The 21,205-nt window shown below is 47.7% G+C and overlaps 1 protein-coding gene across 6 annotated transcripts in view; it reads right to left on the bottom strand.

Annotated features, from left to right (window-relative positions):
- The window catches only part of LOC119978229 (liprin-alpha-2-like), a 768,706-nt gene that overhangs the window by 228,834 nt on the left and 518,667 nt on the right, over positions 1-21,205 (bottom strand). For all 6 annotated transcript variants that reach the window (XM_038819687.1, XM_038819682.1, XM_038819685.1 and 3 more), the window contains one exon: positions 7,279-7,379. Coding sequence is in view for 4 of the 6 variants with exons in the window: in XM_038819682.1 (XP_038675610.1) it covers positions 7,279-7,379 (101 nt within the window). In the remaining 2 variants the exon portion in view is untranslated. The remainder of the gene's footprint in view (positions 1-7,278; positions 7,380-21,205) is intronic.

Here is a 21,205-nt window from a genome sequence, read left to right as displayed (position 1 = left end):
CGAGAGAGTGAGAGGGGGGTGGGCGGGGCGAGAAAGAAGGGGGCAGGCGGGAAAAGAGAGAGAGAGGGGGGCGGGCGGGGTGAGAGAGAGGGGGCAGGCGGGGTGAGAGAGAGAGAGGGGGCAGGCGGGGCGAGAGAGAGGGGCAGGCGGGGTGAGAGAGAGAGGGGGCAGGCGGGGTGAGAGAGAGAGGGGGCAGGCGGGGTGAGAGAGAGGGGGCAGGCAGGAGAGAGAGAGGGGGGCAGGCAGGAGAGAGAGAGAGAGGGCAGGCGGGAGAGAGAGGGGGCAGGCAGGAGAGAGAGGGGGCAGGCAGGAGAGAGAGAGGGGGCAGGCGGGCGAGAGAGAGAGGGGAACAGGCGGGGCGAGAGAGAGAGGTGACGACGGGGGGGTGAGAGAGGGGGGGCAGGCGAGAGAGAGACAGGGGCAGGCGGGGCGAGAGAGAGAGAGAGAGGGGACAGGCGGGGTGAGAGAGAAGAGAGGGGACATGCGGGTGAAGAGAGAGAGGGGACATGCGGGGTGTGAAGAGAGAGGGGGGGTGTGGCGGGGCTGGAGAGAGACGGAGTGGGCGGGGCAGGAGAGAGGGTGCGGTAGAGAGTGGGGGGCGGGCGGCTGGCGGATAGAGAGGGGGTGGGGCGGGGCGAGAGAGTGGGTGGCAGGCGGGGGGAGGGGGGGGGCAGCAGGGGCGAGAGAGAGAGAGGGGGCAGCTGAGAGGGGGGCAGGCGGGCGAGAGAGGGAGCAGCGGGGCGAGAGAGGGGCAGGCGGGGCGAGAGAGGGGCAGGCGGGGCAGAGAGGGGGCAGGCGGGGGAGAGAGGGGGCAGGCGGGGCGAGAGAGAGAGAGCAGGCAGGGGCGAGAGAGAGGCAGAGGGCGAGAGAGAGAGAGGGAGGGAGGAGAAAGAGGGTTAGGCAGAGCGAGAGAGAGAGGGGGAATGCGGGGCGAGAGAGAGAGAGAGGGCAGGCAGGGCGAGAGTGGGGTCAGGCAGAGCGAGAGAGAGGGGGGCAGGTGGGGCGAGAGAGGGGGGCCGGCGGGTGAGAGAGGGCAGGGGGGCGAGGGAGAGGCAGGCGGGTGAGAGAGAGGGGCAGGCGGGAGAAGGGTAGAGGAGGGGGCAGGCGGGGCAAGAGAGAGAGAGGGCGGGCGGGTGAGAGAGAGAGAGAGAGAGAGAGAGAGAGGAAGAGAGAGAGAGAGAGAGAGAGAGAGAGGGGGAGGCGGGTGAGAGAGAGAGGGAGAGGGGCAGGCAGGGCGAGAGAGGGGGGCAGGTGAGAGAGAGAGAGAGAGGGGGGCAGGGGCGGGGCGAGAGAGAGAGGGGGGAGGGGCAGGCGGGGCGAGAGAGGGGGCAGGCGGGGTGAGAGAGAGAGGGGGCAGGCGGGGCGAGAGGGGGGGCAGGCGGGGCGAGAGGAGAGGGGCAGGCGGGGCGAGAGAGAGGGGGGGCAGCGGGGCGAGAGAGAGAGGGGGGCAGGCGGGGCAAGGAGAGAGGGCGCAAGTGGGACGAGAGAGAGGGGGCAGGCGGGCGAGAGAGAGAGAGAGGCGGCGGGGTGAGAGAGAGAGGGGGCAGGCGGGGCGAGTGAGAGAGAAAGGGGGCAGGCAGGGTGAGAGAGAAAGGGGGCAGGCGGGTGAGAGAGAGAGGGGGCAGGGGCGGGGGCGAGAGAGAGAGGGGGCAAGTGGGACGAGAGAGAGGGGGCAGGCGGGGCGAGAGAGAGACGGGGCAAGTGGGACGAGAGAGGGGGCAGGCGGGGCGAGAGAGAGAGGGGGCAGGCAAGAGAGAGACAGGGGGCAGGCGAGAGAGACAGGGGGCAGGCGGGATAAGATAGAGAGGGGGCAGGTAGAGAGAGAGGGGGGCAGTGGGGCGAGAGAGGGGGAGCAGGGAGAATGAGCGAGAATGGGAGCAAGGGAGAGCGAGTAGGACTGACGGTCTACAAACAGAGCAATGTTACCAAGATGGAAGGGGTATCGATTGAATAGCAGAAAGTTGGATGAAGGCCATTGTCATTTGTATCTAATCCAGCATACATTTTACCCAAACAGACAAATAAATAGATTAAACTGTCTTGCAATACCTTTCCCTCTTTTAATCCTGACCATACTTAGACATTTGTCTGATTTCAATTTAATACCTTTAACACAGTACAATCATCCAGATCCCAATATATCGTGATGAAGAAAAGTAAAAACAAACTACCATGCACAAAAAATTTGTACGGCAAAGAAGGCTGGTAATAGTGAAAGAACAGCAATGGTTTCCAGCTGGGTGCGATTGCTAACAGTAGACAATGAAAAGTGAAGCTGACTTCAATAGTTGAAAGGTGGCTGAAGGGTGGCAAAACGGGTGAAACTGAAACGGGTGAAGCTAAGAATTGTGGTGGGTTCGGTAAAGTGATGTTACAATACAAGTGTTTCAATATTTTTTTCCTCGGAGAATAGCAGAACACGCTTTTGTGCCCATAAATGGCACGGTGGCACAGTGGTTAGTACTGCTGCCTCACAGCTCCAGTTTGGTCGTAACCACTGCTGTATATATTAGGGTATGTATGGTAAGGCCCTGTACTACAGTTACGGGGATAGTCCCTGCCTGCTGGCTCTGCCCAGTAGCGGAGTATAAATATGTGTGCTCCCCGTACAGCAGCCATTTCGCCAGCTGCTGCAGGAGGCCACACATCCGAGTGTAATAAAGCCTCGACTTTGTGCAATTGATCATGCATCACCCAGGTTCAATTCCAGCTTCAGGTGACTGTCTGTGTGGAGTCTGCACGTTCTCCTCATGTCTCATGAGTTTCCTCCAGGGGCCCCCGGTTTCCTCCCACAGTCCAAAGATGTGCAAATTAGGTGGATCGGCCACGCTAAATTGCCCCTTAGTGTCCAAAGGATTTTGGCGGGTTGCTGGGATGGCCTGGGCTTAAGCAGGGTTCTTTACAAGGGCCGTGCAAACTCGATGGGCCGAATGGCCTATTTCTACACTGTAACTTCAATGGAATTCTATGAACTGAGTCTATTTATACCAAGTGGTTGAAGCTGGCTCCCATCTCAGTGAAACGGCTCCACCTTAATCTAGTGGTAAGGAGGAGGAGTGGAAAAGGGACAAAATGGAGACTAACCCATTGGTAAGTCTCCCGGCAGCAGTAAGAAATAAGAAGGCCTGAATCATGGCAGATGGTAGCAGGCCTCCCCTGAAACTGGCCCAGGGAGAGCTGGAGAGAGAAGGAAAAAATCAAGATCATTTTTTTTGGTGGGGGATGGTGGAATGGAACGCATTCGTATGTAGGAGCTAGAAAAGATAAGTAGTGAGAATAAATCAAAGGCTTTGCTCAGAAGAAACCTGGCCACCTTGTAAAAAGGATGACTATAATGAGTAAAGTTGGGCCATTACACTAATTAATGGATCATCAGCAATTTAGTGGGAAAAGCTGAAAGCAGCAGTTGGAATAGGGCACAAAGTGTATAGCTGGCTGAATGAAGACATAATTAAAGCTGGGGAGTAAAATTAAGTTTTATACAGCAGCAAATGAAGATTGGAAAAGGAGAGTTTAAGTCGATCTTTTAGCTGCTGTTGTCCAAGAATTTGATAGCTAACAAAGAGTGGAGTTATCTTCGATTAAGTAAAATATGATAATTTCCATTGAAGACAGAGAAAAAAAAACTAACCATCCATGCCCTTTCCTTGGTGACAATGAAGCTTTCGTTAGTGGATCACGATTAGCTGGAATGGTTTAGCAACTATATCAACTTTATATATTTATGTAAGAGGTTGATTAGAAGTACAGTAAAGCCCAACAAGGCAGAAGACAAGGTGATCTTAAAAACAGAAAGGAGTACCAAACTAAGAGAGGAGAATTATGGAAATATGCAAACGTCAGTCAGCCTCGCAAAAGTGTTTTATTTCTCTCTTAATTCTCCTCCTCCTCTTATTTTCTTACTATATTTCTTCGAGGCATTTGTGCGACACTTCTCACCAGCTTTCCTATTTCCATGAGCTTCTAGTTGTGGCTCAGAGGAAGCACTCTTGCCCCTGCATCTAAGGTAGTAGTCCCCCTCCAAATACTTCAAAATCGAGGCTTACCCTCCAGAGCAGTGATGCCGCACTGGTCGAGTGCAGTTTTCCAGCTGGGATGTTAAAGTGAGGCCCTGTACAAGATCACGGAGCACCATATCTTAAGGAGCAGGGGAGCTCTCCCGTGATGTCCTGGTCAGTATTTATTCCGCAGCCGACATTGCTATAATACATTATTTGGTCATTACTTCAGGGGAGGCAATGGCATAGTGGTGTTGTCGCTGGACTAGTAATCCAGAGATTCAGGATAATGATATGGACACCCTGGTTCAAATCCCGCCATGGCAGGCGGTGAAATTTAAATTTAATAAAATATCTGGAATTAAAACTCTTTAATTATGATTATGAAACCATTGTCGATTGTCATTAAAAACCCTACATGTGACTCCAGACCCACAGCAATGCAGCTGACTCTTAACTGCCCCTGCTCAGGTGAGGAAGGAGCAGTGCTCCAAAACCTAGTGATTTGAAACAAACCGATTGGACTTTAGCCTGGTGTTGTAAAACTTCTTTCATTTATCATGTTATGGGCCAGAACAATTGATAACACAATAATTGCATTTTCATAGAATTTACAGTGCAGGAGGCCATTCGGCCCATCGAGTCTGCACCGGCTCCTGGAAAGAGCACCCTACCCAAGGTCAACACCTCCACCCTATCCCCATAACCCAGTAACCCCACCCAACACTAAGGGCAATTTTGGACACTAAGGGCTAATTATCATGGCCAATCCACCTAACCTGCACATCTTTGGACTGTGGGAGGAAACCAGAGCACCCGGAGGAAACCCACGCACACACGGGGAGGATGTGCAGACTCCGCACAGACAGTGACCCAAGCCGGAATCGAACCTGTGACCCTGGAGCTGTGAAGCTATTGTGCTATCCACAATGCTACCGTGCTCCCCATTTTAAACCAATGGGTTAAAAAAAAACTGGAAGAAGAAGTTAAAAGAATATATTGAAGATGTCACAAGTTAAAGGCCAGGATTATTCCCCCCCCCCCCCCCCCCCCCCCCCGCCACCACCAAGCAGGTGACTCGCCATTGATCATTGGTGGGATCTTCTGGTTGCACCAAAATCAGACTTCCCAGTCGTGCCAAAGTCAATGGCCATTGCTCGCCTGCCTGCTCCGTCACGGGGGTGGGTCACCTTCGGCAGGACTGGAAGCTCTAGCCAGCAGGAAGAGCCAGAAGATCCCACCCAAAGACTTTTAACAGTACGTTAGACGCAGGTAAAATGAGCTGGTATCAAATTAGAGCAGACAATTAAATGGCCGTTCAGCTTCACCACCGGGGGTAATGGTTGGTTGGGTGACCTGTATGACTCCTGCAGATTAGAGAAGATAAAGTATGAGTTAAGGGCTCTTGAGAAAGGTGGAGGATGTTTGTGACCGTATTTGAGGGGCTGTTCGTCACGGGGAAGGGTGTAAAAGGGGAATAATCTGTACAGACTCTATAGTTGATTGTTGGGAAGTATGTTTATTCGCTGTAACCTGTTTTGATACATGTTTGTAATGAAATACATTTTCTTTTAAATGGCCGTTTAGCTGCTGTGATGTGCAAAACCTGAGCACATGCAGGAAGAAACAGTTACTCTTTGATCTTCAGTCATCATTGGGATTGTAGTAGAGATCAAGGAAGAGGCAACCATGTTTCAGATTTTTTGCCTGAAGAAACTGTAAAAATGAACACTGAAAAGGTCATCCTGACACTTTTCCAATTTAGTTGCCAGAGTAGATTACAGCATAATGCAAACTTTTCAAAATATTTCGCGAGAATTACATTGAATATACAGTACAAAATAGGTGGCTTGACCCAGTTAGTCACTTCCCATCATATTTTTGTCATTGCCTTTTATCCAAGTGGTCAATGGATAAATTCTCTGTCCGGTGTGACACTGAACCGCACAAACTAGGGAGCTTTGAAGTTCAATCTTCCGTGTATATTAAGGCAGCTGAGGAGTCATTGGAGGCTAAATAACTAAAAACAAATGTCACAATTTTTAATTATACTCAACCTGCTGCAAGGTGCAATGCTGAATGAAGACAGCGTTGAGATTGGCTCTGATAAATCACTCTCCCAAATCAAGTAACTTGTAATCAAGTCTCGCACATGAAGCACAATCACTGAGAATTATTGGCATCCATAAAGATCTTTACCACAATATTAGACAGTGTCATCAGCAAGAAAGAGAGGGAGGTGGTGGAATGTTTAGAGGACAAGCTAAATTGTATCACAGAGCATTGTGCACAGTTTTGTTCCCTTATTTGAGGAAAGATATAGTGACATTGGAGGCAGTTCAGAGGAGGTTCACTAGATTGATTCCAGAGATAAAGGGTTTGTCGTATGAGGAGAGATTGAGCAGATTTGGCCTATACTCTCTAGAGTTTCGAAGAATGAGGGGAGATCTAATTGACATATACAAGATGCTAAAAGGTATGGATAAAGTAGACGTGGAGCTGACGCTTCCTCTTGTGGGGCATTCTAAAACAAGAAGTCATTATCTGAGAATAAGGTGCAAATCTAAAACAGATTTGAGGAAAAACTAGTTCTCCCAAAGGGTTGTGAAACTGTGGAATTCGCTACCCCAGAGTGCGATAGATGCAGGGACAGTGAGTAAATTTAAGGAGGAGTTAGGCAGATTTTTAAATGGTAATGGGTTGAAGGGCGTTAGACTCAGGAGGCTAAATTGCCTTCTCCCGCTCCTAGGTCATGTGTTCTAGGCAGGAGATGCTCTGGCTAATTTCGCAATCCAGCTCCAGGTCCGTAACATCATAGGTAGCAGATGAGGGACATATCAGCCATGTTAGAATGGCGAAGCAGACTCGATGGGCTGAATAGCCTAATTCTGCTCCCATATCTTCTGAACTTATGAAGCTGCAGAGCACCAAATCAACAGCAGCACCCACCAAATGCCTGATCTCAGCGACTCTGGGGAGTACTGAATATAATTCAGAAGCTTGCACACTGGGACAGGAGGAAAAATCAGTAGGAGATGCCTTTGCAACCCCTCAAGATCGGTTTCATGGCAGTGGGAAGCGTAAAAATACCATCAATAAAATGCACTATAACAGCAGTCAGAACTAGTCGTACACTTAACAGAGATTCAAGACCGTCTGATCTTGTACCTTCTCCCTGTACAGACTTGTCTAAAACTGCTGCCAACGACTTTCTCAGTTGAGTCACAACAGTTATCCCTTCAACCCATCCTGCGAAATGGGATTGACTGGTCTTACTCACTCTGGTATTGTTTCTCTCTGCTTTCAATTCAGAGATCTCCTCCTCTTTCTCCAAAAGTTGTTCCCTGCAGGCATTCAATTCCTTTGTTAGTGCAGCAACTCCTGCAAAAGGAACAGAAGTTTGGCACATCTTTTTAGAAATAATTCAATGTAATACATTCATCATTCAATGGCAATTGAAAATATCTGTTGGAGTGAAGAATTCTCTGTTCCAGGTGAATTTGTCCCTCCTATCTTAAGTGTTTATGAGGAGCCTCCACAGATCATAAACTGGGTCGGTTGAACGTCCTAAATACACTGCGGGAAAATGAAGGCGGCTTGTAGCTGAGAAGTATCTTAGTAACCTCTAGCTTCCGTTGCCGGAGCACTATTCTCTGTTCAACATTAGTAATGTGAGAATCACATAGCAACAACAGAAAGAAAAGCAGACCCCCATCCATGTTGGTGTGAGGAGCAGGGAGAGGAACACTGTCTGAGCAATGAAATAGGCAAGTTGGAACACAAGGCTGAACATCAGAGGTACAGTATACCAATGTCCTCAGAATAAAGTTAAGCAACGTGAAATTCATTTGAATGTGAACGGGGAGCCGGTGATACCCGGCTGGGATAATGGAATTAGAGGACTTTCAACAAGCAGTGACAATCTACATGAATGACAATTTATGCAGTATGGAAGTGGGGAGGATGACATAAAGCATTGAAGAATTCAAGCCTCAAGGTGACAAAGTCATAGCGGGGGGGGGGGGGGGGGGGGGGGGGGGGGGGTTGATATTTTGGGGGGGCGGTGGGGGGAGTGATGTTTCCAAGGCAGTCACGGTGATGAAACAAAGACTACAAGGAAATGCATTTCAGGATCAGTCACCACATTTAAGGTCCCAGACCGATGAAAGGTCACAGGCTTGAAACATGAACTGTTTCATCTCCATTGATGTTGCCTGACCTGTGGAGTATCCTCTGTTTTCATTTCATATTTCCAGGACCAACATATTACGATTCAAGTTGGCGTTACTACGGATGGGAAAATCCCAGAATGGAACCCTGGCTCAGGAGACTGTAGTATGTACTTTTATTTCAGAAAATGGGGATGAACAGTCACAAGAACTGCCAATTCGTTTTTAAAAAACAGAATAAAAAAAATAAACATGAAGAGTTTGATTATAACACTACTTCACTTCCATTTATCTTCATACATAAGGCAGTCCTGTAACTGTTCATCAATATTTGCAAAAAAAAAAGTCAAAGTTGCAGTCTTCTGAGCCAGGGCTCCATTCTGGAATCTTCCCGTCCAGTAATAACGCTAATTGGAACCATAACAGATTTTAAGGATAACATAGTTCCAAAATATATATTATGCTATAATGTTCTCAGTAAACACAGTCCCTGTATCCCAACAAGCTGTCATCAGACAACACCCCACTCTGAAACAAAGTGGCAGACGCAACCCAATCGAGCTTCTGTGGATTTCTCCTCAAATCCTACAAAATGATTATTAGACCATGAGCCAACATATCCCACTGGTCGCCAGCTTCAACATGAGTGTTTCCAAATTCCACGTTTGAAGTTACATGCCTTAGAATCTTCTTTCAAACAATGCTTTCCCTCAACTGCTTCAAGCAAGTATGTAATTCCAGGGTTTCCAACTTTTCTTGCAATATTTCTTCATCTTGAATAACCACAAGCTTTGAAGCTTCACACAATCTCTCAGATATCCTCGCACAAATTGCTTTGTAATGGCTTCAACTTGTACTTCAAAGACTGTAGTAAGATATCAAAACCTTAGGTGTGCTTCAGATATCGCTGACTTCTCCAGCCAACTTCATCATGTCTGCCCTTTTTAGATCTGACTTTAACTTCAATACACTGTACCCTTTTCCAAATCAGTTGCTCTGTTCCAGGGAATTCCTCTTTCATTCCCTAGTTTTGAGAACAAAATATCCTTAAGTTTCAGGGAATTGCTTTCTTGCCCATTGTGCTTCTGGTAAAGCGTAGAGAGCTGTTCCCACTCTAGCTCCTTCCACTAATGGGTTCAGCTAAACCAAAACACAAGGTATTTTGCTGAAAGGTATCCCCCAATTGCTAAGCAATGGCTCATTCTTTCACCAAGTTATTGTTTACCTTTCACCTTAAACTCTCTCAACACAATAGAGACAGTTTGAACTAAAACCAAAGTCTCCACACATGCAAATCCATTTGTTTCACATGACTATAGCTGGAGTTTTATTTTTCTTACAAACAAAAACTTCATTAAACCCACTTATATTTGTAACTTATTTCTAATATCCAACACAAACATAAGTCACATAAAACTACCTCTGTTTATTGTCAAACAGTTCTTTACATTTGTGTTCCAAGGTCCAATATCAATGGATCAACCATTGACTAATTGCACCCATTTGGTGCTGAGCTGTCGAGACCAAGAAAATCTCTCTCTGTCCCATGCTGACTTAGCTGAATTGGGTCAAGAGTGGGGAGACAGCAGTTGGGATAACTGTCCTCAGCTTTGGAGAAGTGAGAGATAAGGAGATAGAGGTTGAGAGTTTGCATAACCACAGACTAGTTAAGCAACAGCCTGACAGTCATACTCACTGAACCATCCCTTACAGACAATGTCTCAGACACCACTATCACCATTCCTGGGGGTATGTCCTGTCTCACAAGCAGGACAGACCGAGCATTAGTGGCAGCATAATGTTAAACAGTCGGGAGGGAATTGTTCTGGGAGTCCTCAACATCGACTCTGATCACCATTAAGTCTCAGGTTAAACACGGGCAAGGAAACCTCCTGCTTATTACCATATACCAGCCAACATCAGTGCCTGAATCAGTAATCCTTCATGTTCAACACCACTTGGATGAAGCACTGAGGGTGGAGAGGGTGCATAACACCAAGTGTGACTCGGTAGCACCACGACAGACTGAGTTAGCTGGTTCCTGAAGGACATAGCTGCTATACTGCTCCACAAACATCCCCAACCTCAATGAGGGAGGAGCCCAGCACATACGCGCAAAAGACAAGGCTTAGGCTCGCAATAACCTTCAGCCAGAAGTGCCAGGTGGATGATCCATCTCAGTTTCCTCTGGAGTCCCTAGGATCCCAGATGTTAGTCTTCCACCAATATGATACACTCCAAATTCACTGCAATGGTTCAAGAAGGCAACTCATCACCACCTTCTGAAGGGAAACTAGGGATTGACAATAAATGCTGATCTAATCAGCGACGTCCACATCCCATAAATTTTTTTTTTTTAAATCACTATGGTTGTTAATTTATTCTAGTAATGGAAAGTGAAAACGTGGATATCAATGAGAAGAGTGTCAGATTTGGCTGCAATGCCTTCTCCAACTTCAGCAATCTGTTGGCACTTAATATCCAAGTCCATATATGCAGACCAGAAAGCTTCCAGCACCCGTGGGACCAATTCTTCAAGATAAATTGTCATCTTCAAGAGAAAGGGTGATAAAACAAGGTAACAACAAACTAAAAAAGTGCAACCAGGTACACGTAATTAATAGCAATGTCCAACCAGCAACCCAATATATCTGAAGAAAGGTTTGTGTAGACCCTCAAAACATCATCCAACAGACTTGATAAAACAAGGCTCTCAGACTGGGAGAGTGTTAATGTCATATTACATCAACACAAAGCAGAGGGGGGGAAAAAAAAAACAAAGTACGTCATGCATGAAGGCCAGAAAACAAAACTCAAATGGTGTGGAAAGTTGACAAAGAAGAATACATACAATAAAATTGCACCAGTCTTGAAGGGAACCGAAAATGCCAAGGCCCATGAGAAACATGTCTGCAGGAAGGATTGAACAATTCTTCTTTTTATTGTCCTGCATTTATAAACATCAAGAGCTAAAGAATTCGAGACAATGCAGATTCCAGAATGTGAAGCTTGGCCCTGGCAACAGTCTCCAAGAACACGGGTTTCATTCTGAATAGTTATTGCTGCAGAATCTGGAGATTACAGTGCAATGTTCTAGGTCAGCTTCACATCCAACAGCTCCATTTACAACAGGGCTGTCTGAGTGAGATGACAATGGTTCCGTGAACTGTCCCAGTTACCTTGGTTTTAGCTGAACTGTGACGCAGGAACTGAAGAGCACAAAAGCTGCAGCACTGTGAACTTTACCAATCTGAAGTCTGATGTTCCACTGTACAACTGGCAATGGGGCTTCACAGGGAGACGGGTCAAATGGCTCAGCAGGAAACACTCTCCCAATACAGTCTAGTTACTGTAATTAAAAGATATCTCATCTGTATCGAGCACTTTCACATCATACAATTTCACTGAACACGTCCATCAAGAATGATGAAACGAAAACAAATTGCAAATACATAATCTTCCTCAACAAGAAACGGTTTCCCAACAATTCCAGAAAAGCACCACAGGCATAACTAAATTTCAATGATTTCTAACTCGGCTATTGTATCTCGTACTGCTCCACAAAGATAAGAAAGAATATTATGAGATCATCCAATGGGAAAGACAGATCCACAGTCCCCTTACCAAAGTATCGAATGACGATGTTATTTTTTGCCTCCGTTACCGCATCTAGTCATCAACCCCATTATGCCAAACTGGAGAAATGTACAGAGAGGCTTCCTTACTGAAGGACTTCAGTGATCCAGTCTGACTTTTGCGATAAAACAGCTGTTTTCATGTTTACTTTTCTGGTATTAAGCCACAAATTATTTAATTTAATGAATTCAATTTCACAATCATTCATGGTGGGATTTGAACCGACCACCTTTGTGTCGCACTGTATCCTCAATCTGCAAAAAAAAAACCTATTAATCCTTGCATCCCCAGTAACCAAGATGTTCTCTTTTACTTTGGCCCAGGGTTTCTGTCACGCTCGGAGAGAGGGTCAGCCTGTGACTGCAGCGGAAGGGGTTCCAGGCTTCCCACCTCATGTTCCAACTCAACCACTTGCTGACTGTACCAGTATGAGGAAAGCAAGAGAATCAAGGCACAATGACCTGTACCCCAACTAATTAGAAGGTCTTCAGGGATCTCAGAAGCAGGTTGAAGAGGAGATGATAATTTTTTAAAAATTAATTCACAAGGGTGTGGACGTCACAGGCTAAATCATTATTGCCCATCCCTAATTGTCATTGAGGAGGTGGTGGTGAGCTGCCTTCTTTAAACACTGAAGTCCATGTGGTGTAGTTACACTAACAGTGCTGTTAGGGACGTAGTTCCATGATTTTGAGCCAGCGGCAGTGAAGGAATGGAGATATGTTTCCAAGTCAGGAGAGTGAGAGGCTTGGAGAGGAACTTATTCCCATATCTGCTGCCTTTGTCCTTCTAGATCAGGGGTGGGCAAACTTTTCCGTGCAAGGGCCACATTCAGAAATTCACAATTTTAAAGGGCCGCATAGTATATTAATTAATAGTCCCGGTTGTAACCAATTAGCGGGCGGCATATACCTCAGCGCTTCCCCTGGCGGCATCCTGCCTTTAGCCCTCTTTTTCTCTACTTTTCAAAAATGGTGCTTCACCCGGTTATGATTCTGGGCGCCTCATATAGAACATAGAACAGTACAGCACAGAACAGAACAGGCCCTTCGGCCCTCGATGTTGTGCCGAGCAATGATCACCCTACTCAAGTCAACGTATCCGCCCTATACCAGTAACCCAACAGCCCCCCCCCCCCCATTAACCTTATATAAAAAAAAATTAAATTTTTTTTTATGACTTGATCTTGGTGGGCCGCATAAAGACCTTCCCGCGGGCCGTAGTTTGCCCACCCCTGTTCTAGATGAAGGTGGCCATGGGTTTGGAAGGTGCTGCTAAGGAGTCTTTGAGAGTTTATGGAGTGCACCTTGTCGATGGTACACACTCCTGCTACTCTCTGTCGATGCTGGAGCAAGTGAATGTTTGTGGATGGGTTGCCAATCAAGTGGGTTGCTTTGTCCTGGATGGTGTCAAGCTTTGAGTGTGTTATTCAGGCAAGTGGAGCATTCAATCACACTGACTTGTGCCTTTTGGATGGTGGACAGGCTTTGGGGAATCAGGAGGTGAGTTACTCTATGCAGTACTCCCAACATCTGACCTTGCAGCTACAGTGTAAATATGGCTGGTCCAGTTCAGTTTCTGGTCAATAATAATTCCCAGGATATTGATCATGTTGGATATTCAGATCAAATCAGGAATCTCTGCCTATTTATAAACACACAAGGCACATTATTCACTCTGTAACACTTTGGTGGAGGACACAATCTTAAGCCTGCTATTCCTCCTTTGAACCCTGGTTTCCACATTCAATGGGCGATAAACAGAGGGTCAGAAAGACATGGAGGATCCCATGAAGGCACGACTCTGCTGTGGGTCATGTGAGGGGAAAATTAATGATCACAGGAATGAAGTTTTAACATGCAGCACATCAAACAAACAAGAGGAATGCCAGAACAGACAAATATCTAAACACAAGAGGCACAGAATCAACCAACATCAAACGCAGAAGGCAGTCAAAGTCAACCAAACCCAAGAGGTGCATGAGACGAAAGACCAAAGTGAAAGCAAGAGGAACATCAGAAATAAAGGAACATCAGAGTAAAGCGACATCAAACGGGAGAGGCATCGAGTAGATCCATGTGTGTACGAGCTGCAAGATCAAAAATCTACACGATTCCCACATCACCGATTGATGAATGGATGTACAAACAAATTTAGAAAACTTTCATTCCACTAACTAAGTTCGCCAATGATTTTCAAAAATAAATCCCACTAACAGCTGAGGTTCAGGCAAATGTTACACAGGGTCAGAACAGCGAGACGAATGCCCCTGTGCAGACAGAAGCGCATTTTTTCTTGTGATGTCAGTATGGAATGAGGACTGGGAGGACTCTGTTAGCTGCTTAACAAGTGTTCCCCCAGTTTGTGGCTTGGGGCTGCAGACGGAGGTGGTGACCTCTCTCCTCACAATTTAAACAGTATTTTTATTCCAAATTTACAAAGTTTTTACAATGAATAACAAGCACAGCCACAGCCCCCCCCCCCCCCCCCCCCCCCCCCCCCCCCCCCCCCCCCCCCACCCAACGACACACTAAACTTCGGCCAGTCCAACACCCCAAAATATGGCTTCTAGGGGACCGGAATCCACATCCACAAGCAGAACCCCCAAAATGGAACACAGAATCATCCTCGAAAACCCTTCAAGCTTTGGGCAGGCCCAAGACAGATGTACATGGTACACAGCGCCCCTCACAGATGGCTCATGGACATCCTCCAACCACCAGAGCAGCCTGCTCATCCTAGAATTTGTAAGGTACACCATGTACACTACTTTCAGCTGTATCAGCCCGAGCTTTGCATACAATGTTGAGATCTCTACCGTCTGCAGCACTTCACATCACAATCCCTCCTCCAGCGCCACCCCAGCTCTTTCTCCCACTTTGTCCTAATCCCCTCCATAGACGCCCCATTATCCTCCCAAAATCCTCCCATAAATCACCGAGACGACGCCTTCTCCAACCCCCTGCTAATAGCACTGCCTCAGCCAACAAGGAGGGAGGCGCAATCAGGCAGGTTGGGATGACCTTCCTCGCAAAGTCCCATACCTGCATATACCTGAAACTTCTGCTCCGTGTCAACCCAAATTTCTTGCTCAGCTTCTCCAAGCTCACAAACCACCCACCCAGAAACATATCCTTCATCTCCTTAACCCACTTCTCTTCCCACCCCCAGAATCTCGCATCCATCCTTCCCGGCTGAAATCTGTGATTTTCCCTGAGCTGCATCCTCCCCGACCCCACTTTCAACTCAAAATGATAAAATGAAATGAAATGAAAATTGCTTGTCACGAGTAGGCTTCAATGAAGTTACTGTGAAAAGCCCCTAGTCGCCACATTCCGGCGCCTGTCCGGGGAGGCTGGTACGGCTGGTATGAGGAAACTGCCTCCAGATTTTCAGCGTGGCCATCAGCACTAGACTCATGGAATATTTCCCTCAGGCCATCGGGAGCTGCGCTGTTGCTGGCGCCCACAACTCTGATTACCAACATGAGTCTGCCTCCATCCTCACCCACCTTCTTATTCCATTCCTGAACATTCTGTAGCCACCTGGGGTGGCCACTTCCCGATTCCAAAATGGAGGCCCACAAAGAATACAGGGAAAATTGGCCAGGCACAGAAAAACAAGCAGGTGCAAGGTTTCCTGTGTATTAAGACTTGCAAAACCCAGACAGAACCGAAACCAGTAGCCATCTACATATTAATGAGCAATCCCCAGGAACAATTAGATACATTGAAGGGACCAAACCAGACTCCCCGGCGCCAGCGGGAGCCAGGACAAAGGAAGGCCAACGGACACATAGGAACCGCCCAGCGATCAGGGAACAGTTCCAGTATTGGAGAAATCGATTGAAATGATTGGGACATGGTCTAATTAATTGGGACCAGGTCCGGGGTCCGCCCAAAAGGGCGCGAAACCCCTGGGGACTATAAAATAGAGTCCCCAAGTTCAGTTCATCCTTCTTGGTAGGTTCTCTAAGCAGCTCAAAAGAACTCTTGACCGTGACTCTCAACAAGGAGAGACCTGCCTAGCAGCTGCACCAACCAAGTAAGTTTCCAGTCAACACACGCTATGAGATAGGCGCTCCTAGCTACTATTCCATACCAGCTTGAAACCCGCAGACGCAGAACCGGACAAAGGCCATTGTTCCTCTGACCTGGTGGGCCATTCCAAAAGCTAAGTATCGGCCTTTAGTGTTAGTGATAATCCAGTAAGTAGAGTTTTATGCATGAGTAGTGATTGACTGTGTGTATAATAAATGTGTTTTGATTTGAAACTTACTAACTGGTGTATTGAGTTATTGATCAGCACTTGGCTTTGAACCTCGTGGTGGTATCAGAAAGATACCTGGCGACTCTGGAGCAAAGGTTATTAAAACAGAGCAATTAAGCATTCACCGCACAACAATACAACGGATTCGGGAGGCCTAGCCCCACCCCCCACCCCCACCTGCCGTTCCCTCTGCAGTGTCACTTTCCCTACCCTCACCACCTTCCCCACCGAGACAAATTAGGTCAGTCTGTACACCCCCTGAAAAATGTCTTGGAGAAAAAAGCCGGCAGGCACTGAAACAAAAACAAGAATCGCGGTAAATTATTCATCTTTACTGCCTGTACCTGGCCCGCCAACAACAGAGGGAGATTGTCCCACCTCAACAGGTCGCCCTTCACTCTCCCCATCAAGCTAGCAAAGTTGAACTTCCGGAGCCCTGCCCAGTTCCGGGCCAAGTGCACCCCAGGAGTGAGAAGCTGCCAAACGAAATGGCATCCCCCAAACCCGCAGTGACTCTTGGAGAAAAGACCATAAAGTACTCACTTTTCCTTAAATTCAATTTATACCCTAAAAATGTCCCAAACCTGAAGCAAACCCATTAGGTCCCCACCGAGGACCTCAGCTCCGAAATATGCAACAAGCTATCCGGATACAAGGACACCCTATGCTCAAACCTTCCTCCCCCCCCCCCCCGACACACACAATTCTGTGCCCCTCAGCACAATGACCAAGGGCTCTATAGCCAATGCAAACAGAAGGGGGCGGGGGTACATACGGCACCCCTGCCTCGTTCTCCGATGCAATGCAAATTACCCTGAATTCATATTATTCGTATGCATGCTCGCCATTGACTCCTTATTCAACAGCAACACAAACTTCGCCCCAATCCCAAATTCTGCAACACCGCCATCAAATAACTCCACTCCATCCAATCAAAAGCCTTCTCTGCATCTAATGCCACCACCACCTCTATGTGCCAGAGAAAGCACCACATGTCAGGAATAAAAGAATGACTAGGGTAAGAGTAGGGCCAGTCAAGGACAGTGGTGGGAAGTTGTGTGTGGAGGCTGAGGAGATAAGCGAGATACTAAATGAATACTTTTTGTCAGTATTCACTCAGGAAAAAGATAATATTGTGGAGGAGAATGCTGAGACCCAGGCTATTAGAATAGATGGCATTGAGGTGAGTAGGGAAGAAGTGTTGGCAATTCTGGACAAGGTGAAAATAGATAAGTCCCCGGGCCCTGACGGGATTTATCCTAGGATTCTCTGGGAAGCCAGGGAAGAGATTGCTGAGCCTTTGGCTTTGATTTTTAGGTCATCATTGGCTACAGGAATAGTGCCAGAGGACTGGAGGATAGCAAATGTGGTCCCTTTGTTCAAGAAGGGGAGTAGAGATAACCCCGGTAACTATAGGCCGGTGAGCCTAACATCTGTGGTGGGTAAAGTCTTGGAGAGGATTATAAAAGATACGATTTATAATCATCTAGATAGGAATAATATGATTAGGGATAGTCAGCATGGTTTTGTGAAGGGTAGGTCATGCCTCACAAACCTTATCGAGTTTTTTGAGAAGGTGACTGAACAGGTGGACGAGGGTAAAGCAGTTGATGTGGTGTATATGGATTTCAGTAAAGCGTTTGATAAGGTTCCCCACGGTCGGCTATTGCAGAAAATACGGAGGCTGGGGATTGAGGGTGATTTAGAGATGTGGATCAGAAATTGGCTAGTTGAAAGAAGACAGAGAGTGGTGGTTGATGGGAAATGTTCAGAATGGTGTTCAGTTACGAGTGGCGTACCACAAGGATCTGTTCTGGGGCCGTTGCTGTTTGTCATTTTTATAAATGACCTAGAGGAGGGAGCAGAAGGATGGGTAAGTAAATTTGCAGACGACACTAAAGTCGGTGGAGTTGTAGACAATGCGGAAGGATGTTGCAGGTTACAGAGGGACATAGATAAGCTGCAGAGCTGGGCTGAGAGGTGGCAAATGGAGTTTAATGTGGAGAAGTGTGAGGTGATTCACTTTGGAAAGAATAACAGGAATGCGGAATATTTGGCTAATGGTAAAATTCTTGGTAGTGTGGATGAGCAGAGGGATCTCGGTGTCCATGTACATAGATCCCTGAAAGTTGCCACCCAGGTTGATAGGGTTGTGAAGAAGGCCTATGGTGTGATGGCCTTTATTGGTAGAGGGGTTGAGTTCCGGAGCCATGAGGTCATGTTGCAGTTGTACAAAACTCTAGTACGGCCGCATTTGGAGTATTGCGTACAGTTCTGGTCGCCTCATTATAGGAAGGACGTGGAAGCTTTGGAACGGGTGCAGAGGAGATTTACCAGGATGTTGCCTGGTATGGAGGGAAAATCTTATGAGGAAAGGCTGATGGACTTGAGGTTGTTTTCGTTAGAGAGAAGAAGGTTAAGAGGTGACCTAATAGAGGCATACAAAATGATCAGAGGGTTAGATAGGGTGGACAGCGAGAGCGTTCTCCCGCGGATGGACGTGGCTAGCACGAGGGGACATAGCCTTAAATTGAGGGGTAATAGATATAGGACAGAGGTCAGAGGTGGGTTTTTTACGCAAAGAGTGGTGAGGCCGTGGAATGCCCTACCTGCAACAGTAGTGAACTCGCCAACATTGAGGGCATTTAAAAGTTTATTGGATAAGCATATGAATGATAAGGGCATAGTGTAGGTTAGATGGCCTTTAGTTTTTTTTCCATGTCGGTGCAACATTGAGGGCCGAAGGGCCTGTACTGCGCTGTATCGTTCTATTTCTATTTCTATTCAACAGCTTCCTCACATTCAATGACAACTGTCTGCCCTCCCCGAATTCCATCTGATCCTTCCCAATCACCTTTGGAAGGCACCCCTTCAACCTTAATGGCAGCACCTTTAAGGTGGATCAACCACCAACTCCCCTCTATTGTCCCGCACCATGCCTACGGAGCAGACCTGCCAACGTATGCCCTGCCTTCTCCCCGTACTCATAGATAACCTCCCTTACCCTTCTCAACTGAAGCACCACATTCCCCGTCGATAATAGGTCAAACAACTCCTTTCTCTTTGTCAGGAGTCCCGGGTCAGGGTCCTCTGCGTGCCTCCCATCCACCTCCAAAGTCCCTTCTATCAACTGTTGGCATTCCTCCCTCTCTTCACTATCCACCTTGGCCTTAAGCAAGATCATCACACCCCTCAACACTGCCTTGAGAGCCTTCAGACCAACAACGAGATTTCCCTCATGGAACTGAACCCCACATATGCCTCAATCACCTTCCCTATCTTGTCACAGAAGTTCCAATTTGCCAATAACCCCACATCCATCTTCCACCCAGCTGCTGAGCTGCCCCCTTCTCCAATACCAAATCGATCCAATGCGCATTGTGATCCGAGATCATAATTGCCGAATACTCTGCCCCATTAACTCTGGCCAACAGCGCCTTTCCCACCACAAAAACTCAATCCTTGAGAATACTTTGTGCACCGGGAGAAAAGCGAATACCTTTTATTCCTCAGGTGTAAAAATCTCCATGGGACAAAATACCCCGCCCATCTCCCTCATTAGCCCACCCAATGACTCTGCCACCCCCTTCCCCCCGAACCAGGTCAGCAAGCACGGCTGGGATCTGTCCACCCTCGGCTCCAGCACTGTGTTCCAATCCCTTCCCCCACTATCAACTCATGGATATCCAGATCCGGAATGGCAGTCAGTGTTCTGTTCACAAACCCCATATCATCCCAACTGGAGGGGCATATACGCTTACCACTGCCACCAACCTCTCCTCCAATGCGCCCGTAACTATCACGCTACTGCCCCCCTGATCCTCCGCCACCTTCGCCATCTGGACCCTTACCCGCTCACCCACCGCAATCGCCACTTCCCCGAGCCCTATCATCAAGCCCGAATGAAACATCTGGCGCACTCTTCCCTTCCCAAGCCTCACCTGGTCCTTCACCCTCAGATGGTCTCGTGCAGCATCACCACATCAGTTTTTAAACTCAAATGCGCAAAAGCTCTCGCTCTTTTCACCTGTCCCGTTAACCCCCTCACATTCCACATCACCATTCTGACTGGTAGTCTCTCACCATCCCCGGGGGTCTCTCAGTGCCCCCCCCCCTTCCTATCCGCCATCACCATTACCCCATCCTCGCCCATCCAGCCAGACCCACCCATCCTTCTGTTACCGTCATCGTGTGTTGTCCCCCCCCCCCCCCCCCAAACTTCCTCGATCCCCTCCCCCTCGGCTTCACACCTCCCAGGTCAATCAAAACCTGTTCAACCAGGCGATAATGACCACGACCCTCTCCTCACCACGCTCCCTTTCATTAACCAACCTTTGTTTACTAATGCGGTAACCCCTGCCTGAAACCCCCCCCCCCCCCTTCTCAGTAACTCAGCCCCACATGCCCAAAACCCACCTCCTTCAAACCAAAAAACACCACACCCATAAGGAAAAACAAAAACACATGTAAATAACCCCCTCTCCGTTTACAGGACAGAAACAAACCCCCAATCCAAGTCGGAAACCCTCAATAAGAAAAATATTCCCATCCCAAAAAAACCAAGTCCAGATCCTAATTATCATCTCAGTCCCAGTCCCTCAGTGTTAACCGCTGCCTCCACCATCTCAAAATAAAAGTATTTCGAGCTTCGCTGGGTAGACCACTCCAAATCTCATTCCACTGCCATACAATGATTCACCTGGAAAAAGTACGGTGTATTTACTGCACCAATTGGATTCTAAAATCCCTCAAGGTACAGGTGGAGAGACCGAGCACCAGTCTAGTATAAATTGGATCAAATCGAGTAATGCTGATGCTTAGTTTGGGTCCCGCCAGGGTTATTCAATACCTGACCTCATTACAGCCTTGGTTATAACATGGATAAAAGAGCCACATTCCAGAGGTGAGGTGAGAGCGACTGCATTTGGCATCAAGGCCGCATTTGATCGAGTATGGCATCAAGGAGCCCGGCATCAAGGAGTCCTAGCAAAATCGTAGTCAGTGGGAATCGGGGAGAAACCCACTGCTGGTTGGAGTCATACCTAGCACAAATGAAGATGGTCGTGGTTGTTGCACATCAGTCATCTCAGTCCTGGGACATCACTGCAGGAGTACTTCAGAGCAATGTACTAG

Source organism: Scyliorhinus canicula, chromosome 15 (genome assembly GCF_902713615.1).
Source record: "Scyliorhinus canicula chromosome 15, sScyCan1.1, whole genome shotgun sequence".
NCBI lineage: Eukaryota > Metazoa > Chordata > Chondrichthyes > Carcharhiniformes > Scyliorhinidae > Scyliorhinus > Scyliorhinus canicula.
Note: the sequence above shows the minus strand (reverse complement) of the source record. Positions and strands in the feature narration are given on the sequence as shown.